Raw genomic sequence first — 12,822 nt, forward strand, 5'->3', positions numbered from 1 at the left:
TCTCTGATTGTTCTCTCTTACTGACAGTTTCTGTGGAAATATTCAAAGAACACAAATTTATAGAATTCCATATTTACACTCTCTCCTCACTCGCTGATTCCTTCTAATTTTCTTTTTCTATTATTGTATTAAGGAACTGAAGACAAAAACCCATTCCCTGTGGGGTTACATCAACAGCAGCGTAGAGGATTATCTTAATCCTCTCTATGCCACTTACCTAGACCAACATGTCTTACTACCAGTTGCCAGTATGAGGCAGTTAGAACTTTGGATTGGATATTACTGCCGATGGAACCCATGCCTAAGGCCACAGGTACTTGCTTTGTTGTTCTTAATATTCTTGTAGTTCTTTTGTAAATTTGTTTACCATATTTTTTTTTGGTGGGGGTATTTAACCCTTTCGCATTTAAACCAACCATGTCTGGCTCAAATATTCTCTGTTTTATGTTCAAACTGACCAGATCTGGCCTCTCACACCTATCCTACAATGTAATTCTAAAGATAAACAATGAGCTGCAGGTGTGGCTGTGTGGTAAGAAGTTTGCTTCCCAACCACATGGCTCTGGCTTCAGTCACACTGCATGGCACCTTGGGCAAGTGTCTTCAGCTATAGCCTCGAGCTGACTGAAGCTTGTGAGTGGATTTGGCAAACGGAAACTGAAAGAAACTTGTCATGTATACATGTGTGTGAGTGTGTGTGTTTGTTAGTTCCCCACCACCACTTGACAACCGGTGCTGGTGTGTTTATGTCCCTGTAACTTAGTGGCTCGGCAGAAGAGGCCAATAAAATAAGAACCAAACTTAAACAGAAAAAAATGTACTGAGGTTGATTTATTCAACTATCAGTCTCTTTTTGCTGAACCACTAGGTCATAGGGTTGTAAACAAACCAACACCAGTTGTCAGGTGGTAGTGTGGATACACATAATACACACACACACACACACAACACACAATTGGCTTCTTTCAGTTTCCGTCTACCAAATCCACTCATGAGCCTTTGGTCAGCCAGAGGCTATAATAGAAGACACTTGCTCAAGGTGCCACACAGTGAGACTGAACCTGGAACCATTTGGTTGGGAAGCAAGCTTCTTACCATATGGCCAGTTGTGAAAATTATTATTTTTTTAATCTTTTTCTTTTCCCCCCCCATTTCTCTTTTAGGAACCAATCCACCTCCGGAATAATGTGTTGCTGAAGCTGAAGAACCATTTGCAGAAGGAGTATGAAAGTCTGATGAAAGAACAAGAAAGCAGGAATGCCCGTGGCACAAGCAGTAGCAGCAGCAGCCAGGCTGTGAATTCTACAGCTTCAATGTCTTCAAGTTCAGCTCAGAGGGTAGCGTCTCCCGTTAGCACCTGAGATTGTCAAAACAGTCTCAAGAAACGATTTTTGAAGAATATAGAAAATGCAAAAATAAAACAAAAAATTATGTGTATTGAGGTATAAAAAAATATTAAAAAAATAAACAATGTGAGCATGCTTGTGTATATGCTTGTATGAGTGGTGATTGTGTGTGTGTATAGATAAATGTGTGTGTGTGTGTGTGTGTGAATGAATAAATAAATAAATGTATGTATTTTTACCCAATTTTATGTGTAAACATACATTGTTACATACTCATACATGAAGCATAAACACTCATATATGTATATGTGTATACATATGTATGTATGCATGTATATGTATATATGTATATTTGTATGTGTATATATATATATATATATATATATATATATATATACACATGTATATATAAATAAAAATGTATGTATATATATATATATATATATATATGTGTGTACATGTGTGTGTATATATATGTGAGTGTATATGTATGTGTGTATATATGTGTATATATATTCATGTATGTGTGTGTATATATATGTATGTGTGTGCATATGTATGTGCGTGTGTGTGTATATATGTATGTATATATTTGTATGTATATATATATATGTATGTATATATATATGCATATATATATATATGTATGTATGTTTGCATGTATGTATGCATGTATGTCTGTATATATGTATGTATGTATATATTTGTATGTATATATATATATATATATGTGTATGTATATGCATATATATATGTATGTATGTTTGCATGTATGTATGCATGTATGTATATATATATGTATGTATGTATATATTTATGCATATATATGTGTATATATATATATATATATATATATATAATATATGTATATGTATGTATACATTTATGTGTGTATGTATATATGTATGTATACATATATGTGTGTATGTATATATGTATGTATACATATATGTATGTACATATATATGTGTGCATGTATATATGTGTATGTATGTATATATATATATACATATATATATATATAGTGTTTATGTATATATATATGTATATGTATGTATATATGTAGGTGATTATATGTATATGTATGTATATATATATAATATATGTATATATATTTATGTATGAACTCCACTCCTGTATGTTTGAAGATCTATTTTGTAAATATTTAAAAAAACAAAAGCCTTAACAAATAACAATGAAAAGCTGCAAAAAAAAAAAAAAATCAACATCACTTTCTTATTTGCGCTATATATATTAATCCCATACACATACGCACATAAACATTTATAGGTCACGCATATACAGACACACACATGTAAATCTATCTGTTTGTCTGTCTGTCTGTCTGTATGTATGTATACACACATATATAATTCACTTAATAGCTGGAAATGGCCTTTGTTATGAGATTACAAAACCATAATATGAGTCAGTATTCTTGTCTTTTATAATATAATATTTGTATTTTATTTATTCTTTTTTGTTTTCTCTAAAAAATTCCTCAATTAAGAATTCTGCCTTTTTTTTTTTTTTTTTTTACTCTGGAATACCCAGCAAGTATGTGGTTTTACCAGTATGCATGTGGAATAAATGTCTGTTGATACTTCAAGTGCATCTTGCTTACTCTTCTCCTTCATACGCCATGGCCTGTTAAGGACTCTCTTTCTTTCTCGTAACCCACACCAGAACACAGAGGCAAAGCGAATAAAAATTTTAAACTGCACACAACATGAAATCTTTCAAACACTGCACTGATGCACTTGGAACTCTCTGTGAGAGGTTGTGCTTGCTATGTGCCCTGACTGAGCAGGTAGAGCTAAGGTTCATCATGTAGATTATCATTATCTTAAGTTTGCCTTCATTTATTTAAGAACTGTGTGTGTGTGTGTGTGTGTGTGTGTGTGTATGTATGTATGATTTTTGCATGCATATGAATACATACAAAGTTGAAGACTTGGTAGTATCTTATATACACATGTAGAAGAGATGTGTGTGTGTGTGTGTGTGTGTATTCAAGTGCAATGGATGCCATGTAGCAACTGGGATTTCACTGATGGCATTCAATTTCTTTGTAATGTACGAAATACACACACATGCATGCATACAAATATACCTTCACACATACACACACAGACATTACATGCACACGCTTGTGTTTGAAGTGTTTAGTGTGAGATTGGTATGTACATCTATGCATCTCTGAGTATATTCACACGCATACACACATGAACATAGACATATTTTTACATATGCACACACACACACACACACACATTACCATCAAATATACATTCACTATATGTATGTATGTGTGTGTGTGTAATGTTTGAAAGAGAGAGAGAAACTAGCTGTTTGTGTGCAAATGAATCTTATCATATCTCTCAACTATTATTTTAATTAAAAGCAGTGGATATTTCGAATAAGAACCATGGAGATTAAATGCATTCTGGAATTCATTTCCATTTCTCATGGTTCCACATTCAAATTCCATCCAGATGGGGTTGATAGAATAATTAACCCTAAATGCTTAATTGGAATCAATCTAATTTTAACTATTCTTTCATCCCACCAAATACTTATTGTTCAATAATTACTCTTTTAATTACCATTACAAAAAAAAAAAACCCAAAAAGCAAACAAAGACCCCAAAATTCAGTGCTTCATTTTTTTTTTTAAATAATTTTATACAGCATTTTGTGTGCAAGCTTTTGTGTCAACAATAAATATATTTTATCTTAAATTTTACATGTTTAACCTTATTTATTGTAAACAAAAATAAATCTATTAGAGATTTAGAAAACATGTTTTTTGAGTTGACACTGTGAACATCTTCATGCGTTTGTGTCACAAGATGAATCTAAGAGGAATAAACATGAGAGATGCTTTGCCTGTGTGTGAACAGCCATGCTACATGGCAGTAAAACATGGGCTGTGACTGCTGAGGACATACTTAGGCTTGAAAGAAATGAAGCTAGTATACTTTGCTGGATGTGCAATGTTGGTGTGCATGTATGATATAAAGTTTTAGCTCTTGAGAGAAAAGTTGGGCAAAAGAGGCATCAAATGTGGTGTGCAAGAGAGACGACTCCACTGGTACGGTCATGTGATGCATATGGACAAGGACAGCTGTGTAAAGAAGTGCTGAGCTCTAATTGTGGAGGGAACGTGTGGAAGAGACAGACCCAGGAAGATGAGGTGGTAAAGCATGGTCTTCAAATGTTGGACCTCACAGAGGTGATAACAAATGGCTGAGACCATTGGTGATATGCTGTGCTTGAGAAGACCCAGCAAGCCAACACTGCTAATGTCATGTAAATGGCATCCATGAAAACATAATTATGGCCATTGGTGGTAGCATGATCGTTTGAGCATTGGGCCCCATGGAGGTGATGACAAGTGACTGAGACCTTTGGTGATGTTCTGCTGAGAAGACTTGTCAAACCAGGTGAAATTGCAGTGATAGTCATGACTGTTGCCAGTGTCACTGTAAATGGCACCCTGCTGGTGTCGTGTAAATAGCACCCGTAAAATCATAGTCATATGGCACCTGTGCTGGTGGCACGTAAAAGCACTCATTACAGTCTTGGAGTGGTTGGCTTTAGAAAGAGGTCTGGTGCAACTCCCTGGTTTACCAGTCTCAGTCAAACCGTCCAACACACACCAGCATCCAAAGTGGGTGTTAAATGATGATTTACCTTGAGCCCCCAAGGCTTTAAGGTTGAGCTTCCATGTCTGGGATTTCCTCTCTAATTCCACTTGAGATTCAGCTACAAGAGAACTAGATTGTCCATAACCAATCTTAACTATTCTGAGTTAGTCTGTAGAACTGAGGAAGGGGGCTGAGGACTGAGCCTTGACCATCTACCTTCTCACTGAATTTGACACTGAAATCATTTTTTGATACTCATTGCATCTTTGTACATAGCTTTTGATATCTCCCATCTCTCACAGGCCATTTAGTCTTCATCTATGGACTGCCTTATATTTTATGTTCCTACCTCTCAGCCTCCCTGCAACCATTTCATCTCACTTTCATCTCCTATACTGAACTTTCAACTCACCTTTTCCCCTGTATTCCTCCTCGTTTTGTCCAAGGCAGCCCTATCCCCATAACCCTTATGTATCTCTTGACTTTGTCCCTGGACTGTGCATCTCTTGCATCCCACCCCCACCTCCTTAACCCACTCCTATTTCCTCCACCTTTCCCTCCGACCAATATGCACAATTGACCATATCTCCAGTGTTTCCCACTCACTGCATTCCCCTCTATCCCACCTCTCTTCATCTTCCACTCCTTTCACACTTACCTCTCTAATCCTCTCTATCACTCATATTCACTTCCCCATTAACTTCCTGATACATGTTTTCCAGCAGGGGTGACCATGTATCTTCACAGTGAGGCCCCCATTTCCCTGTATTTCTCTTACCATTTTCTAACCTCTCATCACCTGGCATAAAACCACCTCCATTAATTCTGCAGCCCTTCAGTTGTGAGTTACTGCTATTAGTGCCATGGAAAAAGCACCAAGTACACTCTGTAAAATTGTTGCCATTAGGAAGGACATCCAGTTGTAGAAACCATGCCAAGCAAGACGTTGGAGCTTGGTGCAATCCTCTGGCTTTGCTATTTCCTCTTAAACATAAAACCCATGTCAGCATAAAAAAATGGACATTAAATGGTGTGGTTAACAACATATATCCATCCATCCGTCCATCTTTTCTGTCCATTATTCCCGGGAGAGTTGTGGGGGTAGGGTCCTTAGGCATCTCCTCCATAGGGTCTAAGAGCTAACCATCATTAAACTTTCCAGCTGGATTTCCAAGCATGACCAGCTGAGACTATTTCCAATCATGTAGTTCTGATCTACCCCTAAATCTCCTGCTAATAGTTTCAGCTTGAATCTCTCTCCTCAGTGACATTCTACTCATGTCCGTAGCATTAGAACTGTGACCTCTCAAAGCAAAGAAGTAGCTGCTTAACCTCCAGATTAGTTATGTGCCCCCTTTGACTAATATTCCAGAGACCACATGGAAGGGCCCCATTTCAGTCAGGGTCCCATTTCAGTCATATCCATCCAGCCAACCAACCAAAATTAACATTGAAGGAAAATCGCTTTACTACCATTTCTCAAGTGAAGAGCTCGAATTCTTTTAATGCTTCTTGGAGGTAACTGGTTGCTGGGATTGTTATTCGTGTTGAAAGTTAAGTACATGACTGTTTCAGGTTTTTCATTTATCTTGAAAGCTGAGCTGTTTCATATAATTTATCCTGCATTACTCTAGGCCAGCGGTTCTCAACCAGGGTCCATCTGGCCCTTGGAAGTCCATATAAAATTTTAGAATTTATTTCCAATAAATTGGCTGTACTTCAATACACAGAACATTTTTATACAATCCCAAATAGTATTTAATTATTTAAAAAAAACTATTTTTTTAATGTGATTTGTCACGTTGCATCTGTGTATTCTGGCAGCATCAGAACAGTCCACCATATTGGCATTTTTCTTGGTGATTCTTCATTCTTGGTTATCACTAGTGTTTCTTGATTTTTATTTCTGAAACAACTATTTTCATTTACATTATACACCCGCTCAGGACTTCTTTTGTATCTTCTGAACATTTCTCACCATACACCGACATAGTGAGCTGCAGCTAACCCTCGCTATAAACACTAAATTTTGTCCTTATTCTTTAACAAAATTTTTGGGCCCTTTCTTTCATTAGATCTCCAGACGGTATCACCTTCACTTTATATGCAAAAACTAAACCACTTCAGGACATGATCAACTTATTTTTGTCATTGTTTTTGCTTCATTAAAAATACTGTAAGCAAACAATTTTTTCTATTGGAAAGTCATCATTGCTGTATGAATCCCTTTATTACAGACACACTGCTGTCAAGTTCAATTTCTACCTTTAAAAGGACAATGCCTGGTGTCTGCATTTTTATTCTTTCACACCAAGGCTGGAACTTTAGCACATGTTTATAATAAGGAACACCACCGAAAACAAACCCAATTTGGAATGCCTTCGCTGTGTTTAGATTGATGGATTACTGATGGACAAGTTAAGAGAGGATTATCTAGGAATTAAAAGAGAAGCAACAAAACGACCAAGAAAAAATAACAGAAAATTGGATTGTGTGTTTTTTTTTTATATCTGTATATTTGTCAATAACGAAAAGGGAGTCGAAATTTAGACGGCTGTTCTTCACCAATTCACTGTTCATCTTTACTCTACGAACCTTTTTTCGTCACAGTAATAGTGGCCGCTGGGTTTGGACAATGGTGATCACAACAACCATGACAATTTGCAGCATGACAATTTGAGCAAGGATTGCAGGGGCACGAATGACATACTGGTGTCACGTGGATATGAGGTTCTGGTGGATTCTGAGAAAAAAAAAAAGAAAAAAAAAAGAATTAGTAAATGGTCTTATTAATGAATAGTTTGCGCAACAAAATTTCGTCATTAAATAGAACTTTAAAATCAAGGGGAATAACTCTCAGGCAAGGGAGAGAACCCATAAGTATTACGTCACTAATTTTTTTTTTAAATGTGTTTTCTAAGTCGTTAAGAGCATATAAATTATACCAAAGTAATTCAGTGTCACGTTTAATGTACACTACACAGCTTCAACAGCAAATTTGTTATTCAGATGTATTTTTGATGGGGAAAAATAGAAATATATAAATTGTGAAACAATAGTTACCTGAGTCACAGTAATTTTCGTTCGTTTTCTTTTTGGAGCTGCAAAATAATAATAAGAATAAATATAATACCCAGCAAAATAAGCTGGAAGTTTTCATATACTACTACTACGACTACTACTACTACTACTACTACTACTACTACTGCTAATAATAATAATAATAATAATAATAATACTCCTTTCTACTATAGGCACAATGCCAGCAATTTCAGGGGAGGGAATAAGTCGAGATTTGGAATCAGGATGTAAATAACTGAAATAAATACAAGACTTTTTTGATACCCTACCAATTGTGCCAATCCACAATGATAATGCTTTCTGATTAAGGCACAAGGCCAGCATTCAAATCAGCCCCAGCACCTAACCAATACTTTTATTTACCCAACAGGGCGCAAAGCAGCCTATTCTTTTCTACTCTCGGCACAAGACTTGAAATGTTTGCGGGGTGGAGGCCAGTCAATTAGATCGACCCCAGTACGTAACTGATACTTAATTTATTGACCCCCCCGAAAGGATGAAAGGCAAAGTCGACCTCCGCAGAATTTGAACTCAAAACGCAAAGATAAGACAAAATACCACTAAGCATTTCGCTTGCGCTCGCCACCTTTGCAAAGCAGCTTATTGTATGCTGTTGTCCCTAGTATTTGACTGGTACTTTACTTGATCAACCCTGGAGATATGAACGAGGCTGGTCAAATGCTGCAAGAGGTCTGCCAATGTTCTATTGCAAGAGCATCAGAACCATTAACTGTCCTGAACTGTCAAGGGGAATCACACCCCCACTAAGTATGAGAAAAGGATCCAAAACCTTACAAAAGGTTATTGAATATAGAAAATGTGTAAGGTTTAAGAATAATTATCCTTTCTAGTATCTTTAACCCTTGCGACACACAGGTGTTTTGGTATATGGATCCAAAAAGACCAAAATGTTTTCCAGTTGTGATTTAAATTGATAGGGGCATGTAGAAAACAAAGGATAAAGTGCCTAAAATTACTTCATTATAAAAACTTCTAAACAGTACAATACTTCTATCACAATAAGAAAACCTAAAACACAATATATGTAAATAAAAGTATCTTTGTGAAAAAAAAACAAAAAAACAAGCAAAATATCTACTGAGAGACGATCTCTGATTGGCTCTTACACTTCAAAACCAACCATTCACAACATTTATTCCATCGGCCTGATCAATTGGCCCAGTTATACCAATAGCGTCTAATGGAGGGAGATGGTCTAGGAAAAGGCCAAAGTGATGGTCTAGGAAGAGGCTAAAGTGAGGGACCCTGTTATGAAAAAACAATTCAATAAATTAGCTAAAATGCAGTTTGTACATGTGCCAGGTTGGGGTACTACTCATGCTTTCCAGAATAAGCACTGTCTGGTGGTTGGAGACCTGATGCAAGGTGGCATGATGGAATTGTACTGTAGAGAACCACTAAAACGAAAGGGACAGACTTGAAAGAGAAATTCGATGTCCAATATAATTAGGAAAGTGGAAAGTCAAAAGTAAAGAGCTTTGCCAAGGTTTTCAAGCATGAGGTATCCCTGGCTGGGGAGGAGTGTATGAAATGGAATAATAACTGTATGCTTCTCTCTTAATGATGCCAAAAATACAAATGTATGTGCTATAATGAGGATACTGATCAAGGAGAATAATGCACAGTGATGGAGGTGGTGGTGGGTCTACTCAAGACAACAAAGGTAAAGAAGGCAGCTGGACTTTCAAGAATGAGCTTTGTGTGTGTGTAAAAGCCACATGTAGTGTTGCCACATGTAGTGTTGAGGGTTATGTGCCACCAGTGGAGGTGAGAAGTCAAGCATGAGGTACCAGAAGTTAAGGTGGTGGAAGTGACAACACAGTGATGCAGGTCTTTCAATCAGCCTCTTTCTTGGATGAGCAGTTTAATTCCTAAAATATGTTGGAACTTGTGGCCCTCTTCCATTATTTTCACCACCGAACTACATGAGAAATTTTGTAAACAAATACAAATGAATTTAGAAGTGCAGAAAAGTAATGCATGCATACATACATACAACTGCTCACATATATCGCAAATAGAACGTATTATATATAAATCAAACCCCCACCCCCCACCACCACCAGGTCGCAAATATCACAAGTTGAACATATATTAACATATATTAACATTTATTATATATATATATATATATATATATAGTGACTCACCTGGCACTGTTTGAATGGCAAGTTGTGGAGCATTCGGGCAGTGGCATAGTTTCACTGTGGTTGGCTCACACTGTTCTAAATCAGATGTTGATGCGTCATTCATATCGACTGTGACATTCTCTGGGCATGGGCATGGACAAGGTCCGCAAGGCCCACAAGGTCCGCAGGGCCCACAAGGCCCGCAGGGTCCGCAGGGTCCGCAGGGTCCGCAGGGTCCGCAGGGTCCGCAAGGTCCGCAAGGCGAGCACTCCTTGGGCGCTACTTCAATTGAGTAAGTTTCACATGGTTTCGGTATCAGTTGTGATAACATGGTGGCCACCTTTGTTTGTTCCGCTGCTACCACAGCCTGTTGAGTCGCAACTACAGCCTGCTTGGCAGCTACTTTCGCTTGGTGTTTGGCTATCATAAACTTACAAGGCAGTTTGTGTATGCAGACACAATGGCTGTGACAATGACCATGACCGTGGCAGTGACCATGACTGAGACAGTGACCATGACTCAGGCAGTGACCATGAAAATGACAGTGACCATGGCCGTGGCAGTGACCGTGTCCGTGGCAGTGACCATGTCCGTGGTGGCAATGACCATGTCCGTGGTGGCAATGACCATGTCCGTGGCAGTGACCATAACCGTGACAGTGGCCATGATGTCCATGACAGTGATGATGGCATGGCTTATGGGTGTGCATAATAATAGAATCACATGTTACAGAATCACAACTCATGTTTCTGCTAGTTCATGCAAAACGTCAAAATAGATAGTAATTTTCTTCTGCAAGTTGACACAATCTGCTGGTAAAAAAAAAACAAAAACAAAAATAAAGGAAAAATGTTAGTGTACATACATTGTATACATGCATGTATATATGTATGCATGTATGCATACACACATAGGTTTATGCAAACCAATCACAAAAATAAATTTCTTTTATATACATCCAAAAAATTCCATATGTGAATGTGTGTGTCTGTGCGTATATATATATATATATATATATATATATATATATATATATATATATATATATATATATATATATATATATTATATATTACTTTATATGTGGTTATACCTGCACCCAAGTTGAGAAATGTATATTATGTATCCTGTTCATATTAGTTCATATCAGATTTATTATGCAATAACAAATGTTAAGATATAAAGAATGGGGAAGCTGAAAATAAAAATGCTTTCATATTCCCTTACAAAAGGGACAAAAGATATTCCCACTGCGAGTATTTGCAAGGGATTCGGTAAAAAAAAAAAAAAGCTGTTCAGGCTCAGCGTTCTCAAACGCCTCAGTGCCATAAGTTGAAAAAGAAAAAAAATGAAGTTTTATTTGTCGACAAATAAGTAATTTCTCATCTCGTTCAGTTGCAGTGGTAGTAACTCTCCATTCCCACAACTAAACCGTCGCGTCCCATACGAGGCGTCTTGTTTTCTAGTTCAAGTGTAAAGAGAATCCATCGGGTTCCTATGTAAAAACGCCTATGTTAGCTTTCTTTCATTTATATACTCACGGGAGGGAATATCGTTTAATGTTACAATGGGGTTGCGTCTCACATGGAGCTTCTGTTTTAAACCCCAAGGGCAAAGAAAAGATCCACCGGGTTTCTTTCCAATCTGCCCCGGACAAACCCTGAACGGAGCATATTACTTTGCTTAGGACACGTTTAATAATTTGTAGCAATTCAGTAGATATAACAATCCCTAAAGACCCCTAAAATGGAAAGGCTTATCCTCTTTACTTCAGCTCCCGATGTAAAGTAATCGATGTTTGTCACTGATAGAAAAGAGACAACCAACAGTTCAGACAAATTACCCATGGCCACTCCATTCGTAGAGCTTTCCTGATTGGCACTTGTCATTATACCTGTGTGTGTGTGTGTGTGTGTGTGTGTGTGTGTGTGTGTGTGTGTGTGTGTGTGTGTGTGTGTGTGTGTGTACATGTGTGTGTGGTGTGCGTGTGTAGTATATATATACAGAGCCGGTCCTAGGGTAGCTGGCGTCCCGGGTGACTGCTCAAGTTGCCGGTACCTTGAGCCGGCTGAGCCAGCCCAGTAGACACACACTCACACACGTACGTACGTAGTACATACGTGTGTATGTATGTATGTATGTATGTATATGGGGCGGAGGTAAAGAATACGTGCACCACCCTAACACTATCCCCAACCATAACTAATCCTAAACACTAGCTGTACGTATTCTTTACTTTCGCCTGTATATTGTGTGGTCCCTGGATTTAGCAGCCTCAGTCAAACCGTCCAGCCATGCCAGCATGGAAAACGGACATTAAATGATGATGATTATATAGCAATAGTCTTATGTTACAAGACAACATTTGTTTCAGCACGAATTCACATCAAGGGTCTTGCAAATCAAACACAAAAACGAAATTTTTGTCCCTTATTGAAAAATTTTGTAATAAACTGAGGGATTATTTGTGTAAGATGAAGGCTAAGCAGGCCGAAAGTTTGAAGTCACTGTCAACATTATTCTTTAAAAGGATATTTTGTACTCTAATACGTTCTTAACGGAATACACTTCAACTAATTTATATATATATATATAT

At 37.4% G+C, this 12,822-nt stretch overlaps 2 protein-coding genes across 3 annotated transcripts in view; one reads left to right on the forward strand and one right to left on the reverse strand.

Moving 5' to 3' along the window:
* Positions 1–4,086, forward strand: part of LOC106881300 (myotubularin-related protein 2) — a 48,413-nt gene extending 44,327 nt beyond the window's left edge. Inside the window, exons 16-17 of the mRNA XM_052972548.1 lie at positions 134–313; positions 1,164–4,086. Coding sequence (XP_052828508.1) covers positions 134–313; positions 1,164–1,361 — 378 coding nt within the window. The 3' untranslated portion in view covers positions 1,362–4,086. The remainder of the gene's footprint in view (positions 1–133; positions 314–1,163) is intronic.
* A 3,398-nt stretch (positions 4,087–7,484) lies between these two features.
* Positions 7,485–12,822, reverse strand: part of LOC106881301 (DBF4-type zinc finger-containing protein 2 homolog) — an 8,334-nt gene continuing 2,996 nt past the window's right edge. Inside the window, exons 2-4 of one of the 2 annotated variants that reach the window (XM_014931636.2) lie at positions 10,248–11,035; positions 8,059–8,096; positions 7,485–7,738 (exon numbers count right to left, since the gene is read on the reverse strand). In XM_014931636.2, the coding sequence (XP_014787122.1) occupies positions 7,583–7,738; positions 8,059–8,096; positions 10,248–10,971 (918 nt within the window). In that variant the 5' untranslated portion in view covers positions 10,972–11,035 and the 3' untranslated portion in view covers positions 7,485–7,582. Of the gene's footprint in view, positions 7,739–8,058; positions 8,097–10,247; positions 11,039–12,822 lie in introns of both variants that reach the window. The other variant, XM_014931635.2, reaches the window with a different exon arrangement.

The sequence above is a fragment of the Octopus bimaculoides genome, chromosome 13 (genome assembly GCF_001194135.2).
Source record: "Octopus bimaculoides isolate UCB-OBI-ISO-001 chromosome 13, ASM119413v2, whole genome shotgun sequence".
Lineage (NCBI taxonomy): Eukaryota > Metazoa > Mollusca > Cephalopoda > Octopoda > Octopodidae > Octopus > Octopus bimaculoides.